The sequence below is a fragment of the Macaca fascicularis genome, chromosome 4, assembly GCF_037993035.2.
Source record: "Macaca fascicularis isolate 582-1 chromosome 4, T2T-MFA8v1.1".
Classification (NCBI taxonomy): Eukaryota; Metazoa; Chordata; class Mammalia; order Primates; family Cercopithecidae; genus Macaca; species Macaca fascicularis.
Window position 1 is genome coordinate 20,533,853 of NC_088378.1, and position 22,674 is coordinate 20,556,526.

A 22,674-nucleotide genomic window follows, 5' to 3' on the forward strand; every position below is an offset into this window, starting at 1 on the left:
CATGCCTCTCTTGCAGTGCTTGAGAGGCTGAAACAGAAATTCTATAGAAGTAGGTTAGTTGTGAGAAACTGAGGATTGAGGAGTCATATCTGGGGCATATTTCTGCTACCCTCAACTCCAGGGACTTTCTGCACTCAGAAAGCTTACACTCATGACAATGACTGCCTCATTCAAGAAACTCCAAGCTGACTGGCAAGAAGCCGGCAGGCTGGGTACTTGGTGCTGCAGCTTCATAAGTAGCAGAGGAGCTCATCCTCCTCCTCTGGAAGAAGCCACTTAACAGGTTCTCATCCTGACTCCTGGTCCTAAATTTTTTAACAGTCCTTTACTCAGGAACAAAACAAGTCCAAGAAAACTTATCTGTCCCACGAATTGTCCTGGGAGCAGTGGAGCAAGATAGGGAGAGCAAATTGGTGTCTGCTCTTGAGTATCCTGAGGGAATGGGTATCCGGAGGCAGCAGCATGAGCCGGCTTTGATAGCAGAGACTTTAAGATGTGTGGACCATTAGTTGTCTTTGGATGTGCTCCCTAGAGGCTGCGCCTGACACAGGGAGCTGTGTATACATGATTTATTAAGAAGGAAATCCTCTTAGGAGAAATGTATTAGCAGGATACACACAAGAAAGAATGCAGTTTCAAGTGGAGTCTCAATCAATCCCACAGGAAATTCTGGGACTTCAGCCTCAGCTTGACCTATGGGGGCTCTGGAATGTCAGCTTCCTCCTGACCCAACTGTGCTCTGGGGCTTCCATTGCAGCCGAGAGTCGTTCCGGGGCAAGAGAGAGCGTTCCTCATAAAACTCCAGGTGAGGAGTCTCCATTGGTCCAAGGGTGATCTTCCAGAGGAGGTTACACCGCAGAACTGGGACATTGGCACCCTGAATTTGGATATCTAGAGAGGGCACCCAAAGGTCATACTAATGTCTGCCACAACAGTCTCTTCCAGGTCTAGAATTGAAGCATATGGAGGGGGTCCTTGGGCTAGAGTTAACCCAAGCCCAGGCTGACTCCCTTTTTATACTTCTAATTTTCCCTGAAGATCTTGTCTTCTCCCTACCACCACTACCCTATTACACAAGAGGAAAGGATTGCAGAATGCTCTTGAAAAGAATGTGATGCTTTCCCATACAAGGAATATACTCAAGGAAAAATTGCATGGCACCTAATGCTGATTCTGTCCAATTTATCCCATGAATAAATTGCGTACACATATATATGATTCTTTTGTTTTTCCTGTGCAGTTCCTTCCTTTTTTCAGGCTCAACCACTTAATTCGGCTTTAGGATACATTCAGCTTATTCATATCAAATATCAAGTGGGGAAAAAAGGTCTTTAACAAAGATTACAAAAAGACATGGCAGACAAATCACTACATAATTATATGCATTATACCTTAAAGTAATATATTGTAAAATAAATGTGTCGAAAGCAACTTTTAAAACTTTTGCATGGTTTTCTATTTGAGACCTTTAAAGCATCACTGAAAATGTATACATTTAACAAGAGAACCATGACATTATTGATTCAGATTAGTTGTTTCAAAGCCTGATGATCCACTGATTTACTCTAAAAACTGCTTAAAGCAATCTAGAAGTCATTGGGTAGCAGAAAACTGCTATCGCTTCTCACATGATATATTTCGGGTACTTCAACTATTAATTATATTATTCTATTTAGACTTTGGTGGTTCTGAATTCTCTAAGGTAATTATCTTAATTTTCTAATATTTCCCTCTCATTTTTCTCTGTTGTACAAGCCAGGGGATATTTAACTTCCTTTGTGGGTAGTGCCTGGACTTCTCTCATTTTAGATCCCAAAATCATTAAGAAAAAGCTAAGAGGTTGGTGTGAGAGGTTTGATGGAAAGCATCTATCTGTGTTTGTCAGCAGCTCTCGATGCTGGCTGCACACTGGAATCACCTGGGGCCCTTTGACAATCTCAATGTCTGGTCCCATTTCCTAAGAACCTGATGTAACTTTTCTGGGTTAGGGCCTGAACATTGAAATTTCTTTTAAAAGCTTTCTAAGTGATTATAATGTGCAGTCATGGTGAAGAACTACTGATTTTATATAGGGAGTCAGTGAAGGTGGTGAGGGGCTGTGAGGTTGAAATATTGGAAATGTTAGCTGGATTTCAAACAGCAGAGTGTGATGAAGATTTAAAAACTGGCTCTCTGGGAAAAAAAGAGACGTCCTAATATGACATATTTGCCAATATACCATGGGTTTTCTTCGGCTGGGATGAACTTTCAGAAGTTTTACAGTGAGATTTTTTTTTTTTTTTTGGATTTAAATTGGTTCTAGCTAAGCAATTTTGGGCTATCTTTGGTGTACCTGGGTCTCTCATTTTAATAAACGTTTAACAGTGGTATATTAGTCAGGGTTGTCCAGAGAAACAGAACCAACAGTACAACAGTATATATACATACATACATACACATGTGTGTGCATGTGTGTGTATGTGTGTGTATGTCTGTGTGTGTGTATTCATGTGTATATATACATAAAATATATATGAAATGGGATTTATTGTGGGAATATATATTGTTATATATATTATTGTATACAACAAAATATAACAAATATATACCAAAATATATGTGCTATATATATATTGTGTGTGTATATATATATAAGAGGATTTATTGTGGGAATTGGCTCATGTGATTATGAAGGCTGAGAAGGCCCATGATATGCCACCTGTAAGCTGGAGAATCAGGTAAGTGAGTAGCGTGGCTTAAGCCCCAGTCTGAGGGCCTGAGAACTAGGGGAGTTGATGGCACAAATTCCAGAGCCAAAGGCAAAGGAACCTGAAGTTTTTATTTCTAAGGGCCAATAGAGAAGGAGAAGATTGGTCACCCAACTCCAGGAGACAGAGAAAAGATTGGTGACCCAACTCGAGGGGAGACAGAGAAAGAGAGAGAGAGAGAGAGAGAGAGAGCAAATTTGTCCATCCTCTCCCTTTTTGTCCTACCCAGGCCCTCAGTGGATTGTATTGTGCCTGCCCAGATTAGGTGAGGGAAGATTTTCCTTACTTACTCAGTCCACTGATTCAAATGCCAATCTTTTTTGGAAACACCCCCATATACATACCCAGAAATAATGCTTTAATAACTATCTGGCTACCCCTTAATCCAATCAAGTTGACATCTAAAATTAACCAGCACATGTGATAAATTAAACATGGTTCAATGGCTCCTTCTGGCAGATGTAGTCTTGTTATCCTCACTTTGAATCTGACCTTATGAACCATTCAACTATGGCAGACATGAAGGTAGGTTGTTAAGCAGTATCACAGTTTATGCCTTGGTCTCTTACAATGTTGCAATGCTCAACAGTCTGGTAAAAGCCACTGTGTAAGAACTGCAATTACCCTGGGACTACCAAGCTCTGAAAAGGCCCAAGCTAGCCAGTTGCAGGGGGTGGGGGCAGAGAGAGAGAGATAAAGATAAAGAGAGAGAGAGAGAGAGAGAGAGAGAGATCCCAATGGCTCCAATTGTCCCAGATATTCTAGCTTAGGAGCCAGACATGTGAGCGAAGGAGTCATTTTAAGTATTCAGGCCCCAGTGTACGTGACATAGAGAAGGACCAGGAAGTCCAACCAACAATGAGAACAAAAGGCCCCAGATCTATGGCCCTAGTCAAATCATTGCAGCCATCTCCAAACATTTGACCCACTCCAGTGGAGGCTGCAGGCTTTGTAGAGAAGTCCTTGCTATGTCCTATCCAACTCCATGACCCCAAAAATCATGAGCTTAAATAAATGTTTGTGGCTTTAAGTCACTGAATTTTGGGGCAATATGAAGCGATAGAGCCTGAACACTAACATGAAAATCAAAATTTATAAAAAGACAAAAATTAGAGGCAAATTGTATTTATACATTTATACATTCTCACTATGCATAGAGAACATTTTCTTCAATAATGTTTTCTTTTTCCTTAGGTTCCAGTTAGCAGTATAGCATCTATAGCATGATTTGATAGATGCTGATAAGTATCTCTCTAAAATTTCTCCACCAAAGCTGGAGATTCACTTTTAATTATTTTTTTAATATTTTAATTATTAAACTTTTAATTATTAAAAATTTTAAAATAAATTTTGTTTGAAAGGAACACAAACATATTATTGGGAGGAGAAACACATTAAGCTATTATTTGTCATTAATATCTAGGAAAAAATAGCAAGCGAGGGTTTCAGACTAGGCTGGCCTTCAGTAAGCTGGAAACAGACTGTTCTTCTAGTCTTGTCCCTCAAAATGTTATCTTCAGACCGTCAACATCAGCATCGCGATGAAGCTTGTTAGAAATACAGAATCAGACAGTATCTAAGACCCGTTGAGTCAAGCCGGCAGTTTAACATAATCCTTGCTGATTCCAGTTCAAGTTAAATTTGATAACATCGGCCGGGCGCGGTGGCTCAAGCCTGTAATCCCAGCACTTTGGGAGGCCGAGACGGGCGGATCATGAGGTCAGGAGATCGAGACCATCCTGGCTAACACGGTGAAACCCCGTCTCTACTAAAAAATACAAAAAACTAGCCGGGCGAAGTGGCGGGCGCCTGTAGTCCCAGCTACTCGGGAGGCTGAGGCAGGAGAATGGCGTGAACCCGGGAGGCGGAGCTTGCAGTGAGCTGAGATCCGGCCACTGCACTCCAGCCTGGGCGACAGAGCGAGACTCCGTCTCAAAAAAAAATAAAAAAAAAAAAAAAGAAATTTGATAACACCAAGGCAGTGGTTCTAAAATTTTGGTCCATATAAAAATCATCCGGAGGGCTTATTAAAATGTGGATTGCTGAACTCCACCACCAGGGTGTCTGATTCAGTAGGTCTGGAGTGAGGCAAAAGAACCTGCATTTCTAACAGGTTCTCAGGTGATACTGATGCTACCGGTCTAGTGACTACATCTTGAGAATAACTGCTCTACAGCACAGAGCAGGCTATTCTGGGGAAAGCAGGCTGTAAGAAACTCAGAATCTTGGGCTGCACTCCAGATCTACTGAATTGGTCATTAACCTGTCCAAGACTTTGGGGTGCCTTTCCATTCATTCAAGGATACCTTTTGTCCTTTAGGGATATTTTAAAGTTTACTTCATGTAAGTTTTACATGTTTCTTGTAAACTCTATTTGTAGGTGTTTTCTTTGTTCCTATTGTAAATGGTTTCTTTTTTCCACTACATCTTTCTAAGTGATTGTTATCTGAGTATGTGAAAAGCTATTGTCTTATGTTTATTAATTTTATCTCTCTACTAATTATTTTATTGTTTATAGGGCTTTTCAGAATTTGAAAGTAAACATTTTGCAACCTCTGATGACATAATCAATCTAGACAATAAATAATGAATTCTAAACTATTAGGTGAAAGCAGAATGGGGTCAGACCTATGCAATTTGAAGCCACTCATCCATATTAGCATCACTGAAAATCAAACCAGATATTACGTGCCTTAGGAGGCAAGGCAAGAACAAATACACAGTACCACCTGTGAAATATTGTTGCCTAAAAAGCTAAACCTAATCAAGTATTTAGACATTACTGCTAGTTTATAGGAAATGTGAGTAACAGAAAACAAGGCAATTAGCCCCACAAGAAAACAACCAGGTACATCTAGATACAGAACATTCCATTTTACAGATGACTCAGTTTCCCCACAGATTAACAGTATTAAAAAAGGAGAATGAAGGAGATATCAGTGACTTAATAACCAGATATGCTATATAGACCTTATTTGTATCTTGTTTCAAAACAACCACCTGTAACAAGATATCTTTGAGATATTTAGGAAAATATGAATATTAGATGATTTTTAGAGAATTATTAATTTTGCTATGTGTGATAATGGTGTGCTGGTTTATGTTTTTAAAAAGTTCTTCAGTTAGAGATGTATATTTAAATATTTATATGTGAACTGCCATGATGTTTAGAAGTTTCTTTAAAATACTCTAGAAAAAAGAAAGTTTAGGGAAAAAGCTGAAAGATGAAACAAGATTGGCAAAATATGGAAACTTTTGAAACTGGATGGCAGGTACATGGAATTCATTACATTATTCTCTTTACACTTGTATATGTTTGAAAATTTTCATAAGGTACACAACAAAATAAATGAAATCAGTTATTTTACTAAAGTTTCGTCAATCACCTCCTGCTTGGCTGGAGTTTACCTTCTAGTATCATTCTTAGCAAAGGCTCATAGGAACGCTATTCCCTGAATTCTTACATATTCAGCCTGTTGGCCTGTTCTCTAATTGAAGGACAGCTTGTCTGGTTCATACTTTCTCTACGTGAGTGTATTGTAAGCGTTACTTCATTGTCTTTTGTCATTGAATATTGCTGAGGTGCCACACCTTGATGTCTGATGCCATCTTTATTTTTTCTTTATTACTAACATGATATTTTATCCTATATTCTCATTGGTTTCTTTATCTTTCATGTCCAAAAATGTTAAATAGGCCTTTGGGTAGGTCTTTTTGGAACAATGTTTCCTGCTACAAGTTTATTCTTTCATTCTGGAGAATCATTTTCTTACATTTCAATAAAAGAGTTGGAAATTTTTCAACTTATTTTCCTTTCTGTGCTATATCATTTTCAAGAAACTATATTGTTTTGAATTTAAAACTAAACCACTCTATGTTACTACTGGAATTTCATTAATTTAATTTTAAAAACTAAGTCAACTTGAAGTCTTGGCTCTTGTTTCATCTAAGTGTCACAAGCATACTGGGAAGGAAGTATTACCTTTTCTATGTTTATAAATAATGCTAGAGCCCAGAAAGGCTAAGGTGGTTAAGCCATTGTTAAGTTATTGAGCATCAATTTGGACCTACATTTGTCTAATCCTAATTTCCATCACACAAATTCTGCCTCATTTTAGTATATTCTTGATTGTTCATATAACTTTTGAAAGCATGTTCCCTCATTTGTAAACTGAGGATGTTGAATTCGTACATCTCAAAGTCTCTTTCAACTCTGTTGTCCTAAATCTTACAGTCAGTAGTGTGTGAATTCCCAGTCAATTGGATTCTTAGTGTCCTCTTGGGAATAGAGGTCTATCTCCAAGTTTCCTGGCCTCTGTCTGGGCCCCTGGATTCTTTCCCATCCTGAACAGCTTTTCACCTTGGGTTTCTAAATACTTAGGATAGTTATACTCAAACTGTACTTCTACTGTATCACTGAAGTAAACTTTCCATTTTATTTTTTTAAAATTTCCTTAGATAAAAATGACAATTGATACAGAAGGAGTTTTTGGCAGTGGAAAGTTTATAAAAGATTTCAAATAATCCCCAAACTTTAATTTTTATATATTTTAGAGTGCACCTTTCTTTCCGTCTGGCCAGCTATCTTTTTAGAATTTCAGGTTTCCTGAACCTACAACCACACCAATTCCAGAGAGAAATCTTCACAAGTTTTAAATTGCAATGAAAACTGAGATTAAAATGGGAAAATGAATTAATTACTTCACCTAATCACATTCACTGGGTCAGTTTAAGAAATAGGATTAAGTCAGCAAAATAAGAACTCATGATATTGAGTAACAAGATAAATGCATTCTTTGGCAGTTTATAACCTATAAAATGGTGACTAGTTGCATTGTAAAAACATTCTGTGCCTATATTTTATCATAAAGACATGTGCTTCTGCAATCACAATAATTTCTGATAGTTTCAACAGAACACAATTATTTCTCTCAGGGGGTTCGTTGGTATTTGTGTCATGGAGGAAGAACGAGGGATAGTAATCAGTGTTTTAAGAAGGGTTACTTCCTTAAACAGTTGGCTAACTGTGAGTGGGTTTCACCGACCCTATGCATGAAGTCAAGCAATTAAAGAAATATATGCTTACAAACTGGTCAATTTCCATCTTGAGAAATGTCCTCAAAAACACGGCCTCCTTCCCTACCTCTTTCCCTACAGACAAATTTGTTGTCCCAACTAAAGGTGAGATGGACTTTGTTTCAATCAAAACTGTTCCACTTTTATCATATCTCTCTAGTGTTTTCCACTTTTTTCCCAAATGGATTTTTATTTATTTGAAGCATGTAAAAGACATAAAATAAGAGGAAACTAGGGGTAGAATTTGGATGGAGGGTCTGGAGGAGTGGCAGCCTTAACCTGCAGCCTCACTTCCACAGGAATCACCCTAGAGTTCCATAGAACACAGTTAGGGAACTCTTCTTCTAAACAGTGGAGGCCCATTAGGATCACTCGGAGAGCATTTAAAAAGTTCTAATGCCTGTGCCTTATTCCCAGAGACCACAATTTAATGGGTCAAAAGTAAGTTCTGAACGTCAGGTTTTTTTGGAAAGCTCCAGGGGATTCTATGTAGGAGCTAGAATTGATAACCCTTGCCCTGGAGTATCACTGAGAGGTCAATGCAAGTCTGAACCAAATCTTACTTCTGACACAAACTAAACATCACACCAGGCAGGGATGGCCTGGAATTTGGTGTTCCTGATGTGTCTCTGAATCCTTAGACCCAGACAGACCTTGCTTTAGGGTTTTGTTTCCCAGGGTATTTACTTCATGGTTTTCTTTTCTTAATAAAGAATTTTATTGTAAATAGTTACATTAATAAAATGTTCCCAAAGCTATTGTTATTTTCAATCCACTTAGGTTTGTTTTAAAGGAGTTCAGAATATGCCACCCCAAAATATTACCACTTTGACATGTATACTCATTCTTTTGAGTTAAAGGCACTTGAAAAGCAGCAGTCACAAGATTGCTCTGACCTTCCTGCTGTTTCTTAAAGGCAGGAGAAGAAATTCCCGTGCGAAGGATATCCTCCCTATACTAGAAATAAAGCAACACTCTTATCATCAAGGAGGGGCAAGTGAGGCTGAGAGGATTCTGTACAGATTTTATTAAAATCATTATTTTCTTCTTGCCTCCCCAAATAATTTAGTTGCCTTTTTGCAAATTACTATTCTTTGTCTAATTCAGTAGGTAAGTGTTCAACTCCTTGGGCCTCCATTTCTTTATTAAAGATTCCCATGCTATGTATTAAGTAAATGTGTATGCTTCTTTTTCTGTTGATCTGTCTCCTGTCAATTTAATTCTCAGGATAACTTTTTAAAAAAGTCCTAAGAGGATAGAGGTGAAGTTTTGCCTTCCCTACAGTTTCATGAGTCAGTTTCACATGAGTTTCATCCAAATAACTTAAACAGCAGAAATAAAACCAATAATCTTCAATGCAAAGGCAGGGCAGCCTAGATATTCATGTGCTGGGATATTCGGAAGATTCAAAACTTTTCCCCTAGAAGGGAGAGCATTTGGACAAATGCCTAATGCATGCAGGGCTTAAAACCTAGATGACAGGTTGATAGGTGCAGCAAACCACCATGACACATGTATACCTATGTAAAAACCTGCGCGTTGTGCACATGTATCCCAGAACATAAAGTTTAAAAAAACTTCTCCCTTAGAGCATTTTTAGTAATAGAGCAAAAATGACATCTACATGCAGCCAGATTTCTTGTAAGTCCTGATTATGAACAAAAATGGAAGATGGACATTCATAAGGAAAGTGAGAGGCAGTGCTAAGTTATTTAGTGACTTGTAGAATTAGTAAGAATCAAGCCCTAAGAGATTATTCTCTGTGACCAAAGAAAAAATAATATTATGCAAATGCAGTCATAATAAAAGTTTAAGGGTAATTCCCTTGCAGGTGCTTTGCCTTCATGTTGGAACTCTGCCATAACGGTGGATGTGGCCTTCTGGGTTTGATCCAATCAGTCTCAAAATCCACAGAGCTTGTGGCTGTACGCATATGCTTTTCCACAAAAGAAAATTTCCTACATTTTTCCTCTTTCATCCCGCCCAGAGGTACAAAACAGAATAGAACAAATGTGTGAGTGATTATATAAGGCAGTTCTTGCCTATTCAGTGGGGAGAAACAAGCCTAAGTGGCTATGCTTGTTTAAACAAGTATCATATTTTTAATAATCTCTCTGCTATATTTCTGACCCAAATTGTAAGATGTCTTAAAATAATTTATAAATTGCTTTGCTTTTGCTATGAATATTCATCATTTTTTAAATATTGAGAATTTTATTACCACAAAGAATTTTTCTTTCCTTTTAATTGATTTCCGCTCCCTTCTCTATTCAAAACTGCTACTAAATAGGAAAATGGTCTGACATTCAGCTAACTGTGATGCCAGCCTTCTCTGGAATGTTGTGTTGTGTTGGGCTGTGACTTCCATGGAATTCAATTCCTGTTTACCAAGGGCTCCCACTATATTATTTTATTTTAATATAGTATGTTGAAAAGAGTGGAAAAAAGAAAAGCAATTCAATAGGCTCTTACAACTAGGGTTTGAGTTAGCCTTTGAAAAACAGTAAGAGCAAAGAAAGATTTTATATTTAGGCTTATCTGATGAGCTTCCTTTGTTGTTGTTGTTGTTGAGGGATTAAAGGGATGAGTAATCTTAGCAAAATGCTGAGAATCAGGCATATATGGTGCTTTAACCCTTGGGTCCTCCCATGCTTACACTGTGCTGAGAACTGCTCTCTCTGACCAGGTCTCCTGTTTGTGAACCTGCATTCTCCACATTTGTCCCGACTCTTCAGGTTAATAACTGAACCTCTCACTTGGCTTTGCTGTACCCCTTCAGCTCTGTGCATTGTAAGGAATGCCTGGGTTGCAAATCTTACTAGACCCTGGGGATTCTGTTCCATTCCAATAGCTGGGTTTCCTACTTCAATCTTTTGGCTGGGGTGGGAGGCATGTACAATAACAGCTAATTTCTCAAGTATCTATTTACATGTTATTCTAAGATAAGACAGTGGTGAGAGATCAAAAAATTTTAGCATCTTTGTAATGAACAGAGTCACAACTGTTGGCTGTCTGATGGAAGTTAATATGGGGTAACCTCCATGCACCCTCCTGCTTCCCAGGATTCCCTTAGGGATTTCCTGTCAGGTTGCTTTTGGTAGACAGAGCACTGTGTTGCTCGAGGTAAAGTAGATTGGAGCTGAGTGGAAGTTGTCCACCACTCGTATCTGCCTTCAGTATCTATGTGAAGAGCACAGAATCCCCTCTCTGTGTCTTGCAAGGCAAAAGTTACATGTCATCTGGTGAGGTTAACAGGTAGGCAGTTGCCGTGATGTGCCTTCAGCCCTCATGAGGTGAATGCAGCATGAATGAGTCACTTTTTCAGAGGACCATGAGCAAAAATCAGTCTTCACAATATCAGTGAGAGATTTTAACCAAGTGAAGGGCAGAGATTGCATGAAAATAAACAGGTCCTAAGTCTTTTATTTTATGGCCCCCAGGCTGCATTTCTGAGCCTATACCTTAAAGTAAGTTGTTGTGTGTAAGAGAAGGAGTGTTGAGGAATGGAAAGCAACTCTAAAACTGAGGTTTAAATATTCATCCTAGTAAAAGAAAGAACATTCAGAGGACAGGAAAAAAATGCCTCCCCATTTTGTGCGCAGCATTATGATGGCAGCGAAATTCAAGTGTTGTGCATTGTACCGGGTGTGTTACATCTAGACTTAGACCCAGAATTGTGAAATACGGTAACTTTTAGAGAAGTATTTGTTTTTAAGATACATGTTATTTAGAAAATTAAGGAAGCCAAATATAATCAGAAAAAAAGGAAAGCAAAGTAAGTAAAATACAGAAGCATAAGGAACTCCGCCCCCCCCACCCCACCCCACCCCTTTTTTAAGAGAAAGGTAAAAACAGCCTAAGATATGTTGCTGTCTCTGACTTGAATGCCCTGGTTTAAGTTCATTTTATCTGGGCACTTTTCCCTATTCACATTAAAAATCAGATTATCTCTGGTAACATTCTTTGAAAAAAAAAATACACAGAATGTCAAGAGAAATGACTGAAAAAGACTTAGAAAAAAGAGTAACAAAAGAAAAAACCCCACAGGATTAGATGACCAGAGCAAACTTTTGTAATTCATTCCTTTATAAGAAGTTCAAAGGGAAACCTAATACTATCTATTGTAGCACAACATCATTTTTCTTAGGAGAATTTGGTTATCTCCCTTCTACCAACCGTTCCTCTGAGCTCACTGTCCTGAGTAATGTTAGCCCCACTCTTGCTAATGGTCTAAAATATTTACTTTGCATTAACAATGTGGTTTCACTTGACTGCTTCCAAGTGCAGAGGTATTTTATTTTGAAGCGTTTGTTTTCTTTGTTATTATCTGCAAATATATAACAAAGACAGTTTTTTCTACTTCAATATCTTATAGTTAGCATACTAAATGGAGTCTGCAACACTAGTTATTTGCCCCAAATTCTAGCTCTGAAACAAAGAAAAACAAACACCAGCATCAGTAAGATAAATACTGTGAGCAGAAGATTCATAGATAAAGTGAGACTCATATATATATATATACACACACACACACGCACACATATATCTGTTACTAATTTCCTAGACAAGGAACAAGATATTTATCAATTACTTTGTCCTGTTTTGGAAAATCTTGGAATGTTTTTCATACCCAGATTCCCTTCCTGAGGGGCTCCCTGTGATTGCCATGTTCTGTCTAATTATCCTGCCATCCTGGCCACAGTTAATGGATTAGGGTGGGCATTTTGAGCCTGGACAGTCAGTTCACAGTTTGGCTAGGGCCCTGGAAGTGAGCTAGCATGAAACTCTACCTAACACAGGGCTAGTGATTGGCTGGACAGGTTAAAGACTCTCTTTTGGGGACTTTAAATATGAAACACATAGAGAAAGTCACAGTTTGGGTGATTGGGCAGAATGCAAATGACACCCAGAGAAAAAAGAGTAAGCAGAAGCCATGAGGCAACAAAACTGTGAAACACCAGAAGCAATGAGGTGGAGAGAAGGAAAAGAAAAATGGAAAGATATTATTAGGTAATTATAAGAGCAGAACAAGCAGAGAAGGTTTGAGTCACGAAAATGGCACAGGACTGAAGTAGAGAACCACAAAGGCTTGCTGCTGAGGATTCAAGATAGACTAAAACTGGAAGGATTTTCCAATTTTTGTTCTTTCATGGGGTCTGATTATTGTGTCCCAGAATATCTCTACGATAAACCCTAAAGATCTGACATAAACTAAATGCTGGTAACCTAAAGGAGTCTACCTAAAACAATTTGGCTCCATGATGAATTTTAGGATAATTTTCAAGCATTTTCCATAATAATATGAAGCGCACTATGTAATGATTTGATTACCTACTTAATATCTGCATTTGAAATCACAATTGACCTCAGAGTAGCAGAATGAATATCTCTCTTCTGAAACATACTACACTCATATAATAAATAATAATGGAAAAACAATAATAAATATATAATTTAATATAATTATAATTTATTTATATTTGATTTATATTTAATTTTAAAATACAATATAATAAACAATAATAGAAAACACAAATGTTTCAATAAAATTATCAAGTTGAGTTCGCTATCATTATTTAATAAGAATCAGTTATTTTCCTGTTCAGGATCCTATCGCAGTTTAAATCTTGTTGTTGTGGATTTGTTATTGTGAACAGCCAGGTACTTTTAGAGTGCTAATTTTCAGTGTAATGAATATTGCTTGAAATAAGAGGGCAGCTTCTGCATGTGGTGTTAGTATTGAGCAGACAGGGTGGGAGTCTTTCATTTAGAGACAAATGTGGACCACTGCCCTCTTCTGGACAGACTAGGAGGAGCAACAGGATGTAGATGAGTGAAAAGTTCTTCAAGTATTTTCTAAGTTCACTTCAACAATATTTAATAAATGTCAACAGGTGTGGATTTACCTGGTGAACCAAATCCCAAGAATGCTATAAATGATCCCTCCTTTGGAAAAACTTACAGATCTGATGGGGAAATGAAATTGTAAATGAAAGATAACTTCACTGGTTAATACAATAAAGAATCAAATTCAAAAACTTTACTAGTATTATCATAACTTTGGGAAACTGTATTACTTCCATTTTTGTGAAACATTTTTGCTTTCTTTAGATGGAGACTGGAATTATGTACAAAATAAGCTGGTCAACAGCAAATCGTTGGAAGATCAACAGGCACAAAACACGATAAAATTGAACTTCACAAACTGATTGAAACATTAAACTAAAATGCAGACTTACATTGCTCTGCTTTCATAATAAAGATAGTTTAAGTAAAGTTAATCATGGGTTCCCTTACCTGTGCAAGGTTGCTCTGTCATTTTTGCTTACTTAACACTACAACTCTTGCCTCACGTAATGAAAACTAATTATCTCCCTTTGGCACAGAAAGACCTAATGAAGATTTCAGAAAGTGAACTTGGTTAATTTAAAGCCTATGAGGTCCACTGGCAGGCTTTAAGTCTAAGCCTCCAGCTACATCTTTCACTGGGTGGTAGCTTAAGGGCCAGTCTGCCATTTATCCTTGCATATCACCACCTTGGGCTTCCAGGGAAGAAAGTACAAATTATTGGCAGGTGATATTCTGGAGTTCTTGGCCACAGTGTCATTTAACAGTACTTCCAACAGTAATCAAATAGAGAGAGTAGATTTATATTCATTGGAGGGATTGAGAAAGGGAACACAGATTTGGTTGTAGAAGTTGAAGAAATTTATAGGAAAAAAGAGGTAGTGGTTGTATTTAACAAATTTCACAGTATTTAACAAAAAGTCTTTATTTCAGAAGAAAAGTTTGCACACCGAAAATTGTGCTCTTCAGCCTATTTTGTGTCTTCAGTGGCAGGAAGTTGACACCACTGTAGCAATAAAAGCAGGTGGCTTCCTTTGCCATCTCTTCCTTCCACCAGACAGCTAGATTTGCACTGAGCGGCCAGATTCATTCCAGCGTGGGAGAGCAGGTGTAATAGGGTCAAACACGAGGCCACCAAAATTTAAGATGGCCATAGAAATGTAAGTAACAATCAGGATGGCTCATGGCTTCTGTGCTGGTTGTCAGATTATTGCCTCTCAGCTTAAAACCTACTGTTCACTGCCCTGCTTGTAATGCTAGAGCTCCATCATGCAAACATTTGTCCTTGGCCAGAAGAAGGTGTTGCAGGGACACTGCAGGAAGAAGGGGCTTTTCTTCTGTCTCTAGCGTGCCTTTTGTTGGCTTGCTCCTCCTTAAGAAGTGGAACTCTGTCTAAAAAGGATTCCTCCTTTGGGTGCTCATTCTCACCCCTAAATTCTATAGTGTGGTTTTTTTCCCCCTTTCTCAGTAACTAATCCCCTGTAAATAGCTAATAATGTTTTCTACTCAACCTTTCATTTTGAAATAATTGTGTGATTCCCATCTCCTGACTGAACCCTCTCTGGCTCACCTTCCAAGCTGTGGGTCTCCCCTCTGAAAATGTCTAATAAAATCAGATTTGGATATCCTTGTTGAAGTGTCAAATCAGTGCTTCTGAGCACAAATCTGTATTGGAGATTGGCAATCATAGCCCTCGTGCTGTCTCCATTCTAAAGTGGCTCAGGAATTTTGGATTGAAATGTTTTCATTCATCCCATAGATTCAGTCCATAGCAGTCTTGTGCATTCAGATCAGAAGCAGAAAAAAATGTATGTGACTAGTATGATTTGCTGAAGTTTTTCTGCATATACTCAACTCTAATCTCAAATGGACCATTTTATTGAAATAAAAATGATTTATCCACTGGGAAAAAAATTCCCTCTGCTATTTTGTTTTCTCTCTGGATTATGTGCTTAAATCTTTTGCCCTAGAGTTTCCGCTTACAAAATTCACCACTTAGATTTACTTCGTTGCTTTAGGCACCCTCATTCATATTGCTTCTTATGACCATTTCCTTGATTTTTTATTACTCATCCCCCAAAATCATTGCTCACATTATTTAATTAAGGTAAAATTTCAATTTATACTATAAAAGGAAAAGATCTCCTCTTTTGCTTTCCAGAATTTCCAACAAGCACAGTATATTAGATGCTGATTTTTTTAACCTAAAAGTCAGGGTTTCAAGTTTTTAAAGTCTTTTTATGCTGTGTTTAAAAATCCCCTCTTACAGTGAAAACAAAGTAATGTGATATTTACACTGAAAAATGATAAATTCCCCCACGTCCCTCAGAGTAATCATCATATTGACATGGACTTGAGAGCAAAAAGCTTCCCCAACTTTGACAAACATAATTTGTGCAAGGCCAAGCAGTTATAAACACTGTCAGTAACTAGAAGGTATGGATGCTTTGCAGGAGGCTTTGGAAGCTACATTCACCACACTCAGTTATTTATGATTATAATTCAATGTGCAGATGGTAGCTAGTGAAAGTAATGCCCGAAATTCAGGAGAGTGACAGCTGAAAGAGGTCTCTTCTGACAAATATGGAAACCGACGTTTGGACAGCCTAAGCAACTTGCTCAGAGTCACGCAGTGGGAATGTAAATCAGCAGGATGTGGACTCTTCCTTTTTAATCTCCACTACATTGGACATGGTTAGGCCAGTGCTCATCTACTGATGAGGATCGCAGCTCCTTGTGTCCAAATTACTTTCAAAAGACAACATGATTATAGTTATTGTCAAACCTAGCCTTTGTAATCATCTTGATTTAAATGATCAAGTTTATCTCTAATTAGCTTCTCCTAATAACAAAACTGTTTTATCATAAATGTGTTTGGAAACCCTAAAATATAGGAGGTTTTTGGTTCTTTGATCAGAGACAGGTGCAATTGCACTTTCTGCTTTCCCTTATAATAAACAGAAAGATATACAGGTGTGTAAGTAAGTTAAATTATCTAATATTTCATTACTACAACTAAAATCAGCTATGGTAATTCTACTGCACATTACACATTTTCATTTAGACCAACTACAAAATTTTTCTCAGAACAATTATCATAGTAGAAAAAAATCTTTAAAGACACATTTTAAATAATCAGTTCGTAGAGAAAAACTACAATAAGGTCAGAAGAATTAAATTCTAAGCTGGGTGTTCTTACTGTGTCCATGGTGATAGCATATAAGTCTCAATTATACTATCAGTAAAATGGGGCTAATGACAGATGATAGATGTTCTTTTTATTTCAGAAGGTTCTTATAAAGGAAATACAGGTAATAGGCAGGAGTTACTTTGAACTTTTATAAAGAAAATATCAATGCTATTAAAGTTTTTCAATATCGTGTTATAATGCTGCTGACATTAATTTTCAAAATAAATTAGTCTTATTTAATATTTGTAGTTGTACTTTGAAGTAACCACCACAAAAAGTTGTTGTATATGATAAAATTCTGTTTTAAAAATGGATGCATTTTAATGTTGTGGGAACTAGACTTTATAATTAGCTTGGCATCTTTTTTTATATATAAAATGCAAGGCCAACTAAAGATTTTTGCCTTCAATGATTTGGCCCTTGCCGTGGGATTTCTTTTCAGACCACTAGACGGCGCAACTACAGGTCTACTACATGTTAAAAGACATCGTCAGAGGCCTAATGACAGACCAACCTCCTCTTTGAAGAAAAAAACAAGTGAGGAGAACAAGAGAGAGGAATGTTATGAATACCTGAAGTTACACAGTCCTTCTCTCACAAAGGCAGAGGTGTGCAGAGTGCAGCGTAAGTTCAGGAAACCTGTTCCTACATGCAGTCTTTTTACTAACTCAGAGGCAGGGATCACTTCTCCTGTCTGGGCATAGGTTTCTTCATCTAGTCAATTCTCTTTAAATGCATTCCTTCTCTCTCTTTCCTTCCCTGGAGACAGAACAGAGATCATGAGTTCTATGGCTGCCATGGTCTCTAGCTGCTCAGTACTTGAGAAGGATGATAATGGTGTTTGGTAGAAGTGTGTGGTCTGAGAGGGCAGCCAAACAAATTTCACAGCCATTAGGTTCTATTCCTGACTCTGCCATGCTCTGGGAGCAGCATGTGACTACAGTAAACTTCTTCTGAACTTGGCCTAGTTCTCTGTAAAACTGACTGTATCATTTGACATCTGCCTCCTCTGAGCAGAGTTTACAAGGATTAATGAGATAATGCTGCCAACAGGCCCGACGTTTGAATGAAAGCTGCTAATTACTAACAAAGCCTCAGTGGGCAGGTCCATAACTAAAGTCTGACCTTTCATCTTTGTCAAAATGCTCTTTAAATGGGTGACATTATTGCTACAAATAAAGGAACATTTTGTTGGAGAGGTAAAAATGATTAAGAGGAAGGACATCAGGCCTTTGAAGGAAGGTGCAAAGAGCAGGGACAACTGTCCTACACTAGAGAAGGGTGAAGGTGATGAATATTCTCCTCATTGACAAGAAAGAATCTTGCATAGGAGTGGAAGTGGATCTTTTTCCTGTTCACTGAGGACAGAAGACACAGGAAGGAATTCATCAGAATGGTTGATAAGACATGAAAAGCTTAGAGAAGGGATATTTGGAAAGCAGATGTTGTACATGTTTCTAATAGGGGAGAATCAAACAGACTTGTTTCTAACTTGGTGAAAATTGTGTACCATTAGGAGGTCAAATTTCATTAGAAGCTTCTTTACTCTTTTGAAGACAGAATATGATTTTTGAATATAATTTCTAAATGGGGAACATTCTGGATTTTTTTCATGGGTCTCTTCCTGCTGAGATACGAATTCATTTTCTTTCTTATGCTCTCCATAGAACATTTCTTACTCGATTCCTCTTCAACCTTTTCTTTTTTAATCTGGAGCATTGAAAGAACTCTTGTTCTATTTCCACATATTGAAGACTTCATTATCAGGTAAAGTGAGGAGTTCCTCATGGAAGGGACCCGAGGAGCCCTTGAATGTGTTGGGCAAGGTGAGGAGCATTCCCAGGCTACCTCTTGCAGAAGAAAAGCAACTTCCCAAGCGGCCTGAACAAAAGACTGCTTTGATTCCTTCTTCCTCCTTCCTCCCCTCTTCCCTTCATCTTTTCTTTTCTTTCAACTAATTTTTATTGAGTATCTACCTGGTAAGAAGGCCTACATTACGCCCCACATAAACATGTACTTCCTATTGGCATATTTAACTTGACTTTCAGCTCTGTAATTTTCCTGCGGCTAATAGAGAAATATCCTGATTGAGGACCACAGGTAGCAAGAAAGTTTTACATGAAACTTCTTAGACACCTCTAGGAAGGATTTATATGGGATATTTGTTAGCAGCTATTTTGAACTTAATGACACTAATTTTTAAAAGTTATCGTTTTTATTTTCTACTAGAGAAGCCTTGTTCCTTTATGTTCCTCTAATTAAAGTGAATATGTGGAATTATTTCTTCTGAGTTCCTTCAGAAGCTTTGCAGTGATTTAGATGGTGCCCTCAGTGCCAAGAATAGACAGTAAGAAAGAACCAGAGAATCCTCCCATTACACTGCACTATTCTAACTGGATCAGCCAATATTCTCTGGGCCAAGGGCATTTACAATATTGAGCATATTTCAGATGATCTCTGACCCTACATCGTGTGATAGAATGTAATTCCAGATTCTCAGCAATGAGGTTGTATATGCTTCTACTTCCAGTTGGTTACTGCTCTTTTTTCAACAGATTTTTCTTTTGCTCTGTTAATCATCTTCTTAAATAAATAAGTGAATACATTAATAAATGGAAAAAGATGTGTACCATACATATACAAACATATCCAGAGGAATAAAAATTTTTGCTAGTTGTGCTAACATATCTTTAGAATGAAGTCTCCAAATCGCCCTTGAAATTATTTTCTTCAAATGTTCAAAGTCTAACAAACAACCTTAAACACATGAGTCAGGTTTTATTTTCCACATTCTGTAAGTTTTCAGATTATTGGTCAATGTTCTACCGCCGTATGAATTTGCAAGACAAAATCTTAAACTTTTCTCTCTTTTTTTTTTTTTTTTTTTTTTTTTTTTGAAACAAGGTCTCACTCTGTCACGCACGCTGGAGTGCAGTTGAATGATCTCGACTCACTGTAACCTTCACCTCCCAGCCTCAAGTCATCCACCCCTCAGCTTCCTGAGTTGTTAGGACTATAGCTGTGCCACCACGCCCGGCTAATTTTTGTATTGTTTTGTAGAGATGGGATTTCATCATGTTGGCCAGGCTGGTCTTGATCTCCTGAGCTCAAGTGTTTTGCCCACACTAAGCTAATGGGATGAATTTTGGCAAAGATCAAGAGGGAGTCATTCTCAAACCAATCTAATTATCCTCATTATAGAAAGACTGTGTCTTACTAATCAAAGAGCCTAGAGGGCTACCAACTAGAAATGCAACAAAACACAACCATCTGCATTTATATATTACAAGTATTTACTTTCCATTAAAACAGCTGTTATTCTTGTAGTATTGCCCATATAATTAGTTTCATTAAAAAAATGTTTTATTTTATTTTTCAAACTACTGTTTTGGGATCTTACTTATATTCTGACAATATAGAAAGGGACTTTTTTCCCCAACCTGGTTAGTGGTGTGATAAACTCACTGCGCTAAGGTTGGAAGATACTCAGATAACAGTTTCGACCGCATTATCACTAGCCATGAAATAATACAAGTAATAATATCAGTAAATGGAAAAATCTTTCATTTGGATTGTATTTTTTAATGTAGAATTTTTCCCCACATATACTATTATTTACTGTTCATCATATTATTTCTGGAACTTAATTTTCTTATCTGGAAAATAGGGATAGTAACTCCAGTTCTGCCTACTTCAGAGGGTTACTGTGACAATGAAAGACAAAGAGTATGTAAAACTGCATTTAGGCTCAGAAAGCATGATAGTATAGAATGACAGCCATTCATGCACAGTCAGTTCAGCCATATATAACAATATTAAGGACTAGGAGAGGAAAAAAAAAATGAGACTGACTTAATTGCTCAGTTGTGTAAACCTGGAGACGTGTATCTTCTGAGTCTCCTACAAATTAACAACACTACATTAATAACCATAGGCCAAGATTTTTTAAATGCTGGCTGAAGATGCATTTTCCAGTTGAATTTCTAATAACAGTGAGCTAATCCTGGATAATTCCTAGTTGTCTTCTATATATCAGGGCTATGAAAGTTCTTAGAACAAATATATTTACAGGAAGTTCTATTTTTCTCTTGGGAAAATACTCTGGGAATGACTAAACAATATTCTCTGATACTACCAAAAACCATCTCCCTCCATGTGCTGAAAATGATCATAGAGAAACTGGTTTGGGGCATGCAAGTTGTCAGGTTGCCCTATTGCACTCCCCTTTTGTTTACCTTCTGAAAACGCTTTTCCCACTAGAAGACATACACTCTACACACTCCTGTAGTCAGGAAAATCTATAGTTGCTTAAATGCATCTTTCAGTTCACAGTAGCTTTATCTCTGTGCTGAAATAAAATGCTTTTCAATTAGAATCTCCTTTCTCAGCACCTAACAATGAATGCAGATGGAACCCGTCCAATCTGAGCAGAAAAACCACCAAACTTAAAAATAATCAGAGATTTTCAAGACATATCGACAGAGCTAAAAACATAGTTACCTGGGCAATTATGTCCGTAATTTCTGAATAACTATGGCATCTTCCCACACAGGATCGAGCCAGAAAGTCTTCTACAAGCCGTGTTCCAATGCCGTAACCCCTGTGGATGAAGGAAAGAGTGTGGTCTGAAAATTCTAAGAAATTAGTGAAGTCTATCAGTTTTTAAGAAGGGATTTGTGTGTTTAGCACTTGTGCAAGAGAATCACAAATCATACCAAATATGAAGAGTCAAAATGGCTTTTGGCCGTGGGCTTCTTATTCGTCCCACAGACCACAGAAGCAGAGAGGAACACACCGAGGAAATATTAACTGGTCTCCTACAAGCAGAATAGTCTGCCTAGAATCAAGACTGGCCCAAACTTGACAATGTAAATTAAAATTAAGGAAGGCTGGTGTCTGTAGCCTAATGTTTCTCAGTGGCAACTAATTTTCTCATCATTAGCTATGATGGAAATCAAATGAGAGTCTAGCTAAAGTGTCTGCTACATATGTGATACCCGGATGCTCGCTCTTCTCTTAGCATTGTTACCAGGGTAGAAGGGCAGGCATTTCCAGGATGAGCTCTGGAAGGAGGGGAAGAAAGGAGCAGAACAAATTTTTGTTGTCAGTGAAAGTTTCGGCAACTTCAGACTCTGAAGTTTACTAAGAAAAAAAACCTCGTTTTTCATTCCAGGGAAACAAACTATGGGACTTGGGGGAAGGTATTGTATTATCTCCACCCCAAGAAAATAGCTCTAGTAGTGCCTGAAGTACAATTTTGAGAACCTTCGATTGAGATGTGCTTATACACACACTGAATATGTAGCTAAGGTGGCTGAGCACACACTTTCAACAAGATAAACTGAGAAACGACTAAATTTCCCAAAAGGATACAAAGAAAGGTCAGAGTCTCTGTCTTATAAGAACATGCAATCTAGCTGAGAAAATGTGACCTTCAAGTGGAAATCAAATGGAACACTGTTTTTGCCAAACCTCTATCACAAAATTGGTCTTTTAATTTCACAGCCACATGTACATAGACAAGTGAAACGATTTCCAGTGGAGCCACAAAACGCCCAATGAGACACCAGTGTTCAGAGGCAATGATTACTCCAGAGGCTCTAAAAAGAGATGAAATCTTTGGTGACTAGGTGGTTGGAGGGAGACAGATTTGATGTGAGAGTGCTTATGAATTCAATGAATCTTGTGAGATATCCTATTTATATTTCTGAGTGGATAGAAATATTCAGTTTAGCTTCCTTGACTTTAGAGAAAAATGGTTTATAATTTCAGCCAAGAAGCTCACGCTGCAAAGACTTTTAACAATCAACATGT

General features: G+C 37.7%; 1 protein-coding gene across 1 annotated transcript in view; it reads right to left on the minus strand.

Moving 5' to 3' along the window:
- The window catches only part of TRAPPC3L (trafficking protein particle complex subunit 3L), a 72,310-nt gene that overhangs the window by 19,992 nt on the left and 29,644 nt on the right, over nt 1-22,674 (minus strand). The window contains exon 3 of the mRNA XM_045391640.3: nt 21,361-21,460. Coding sequence (XP_045247575.2) covers nt 21,361-21,460 — 100 coding nt within the window. The remainder of the gene's footprint in view (nt 1-21,360; nt 21,461-22,674) is intronic.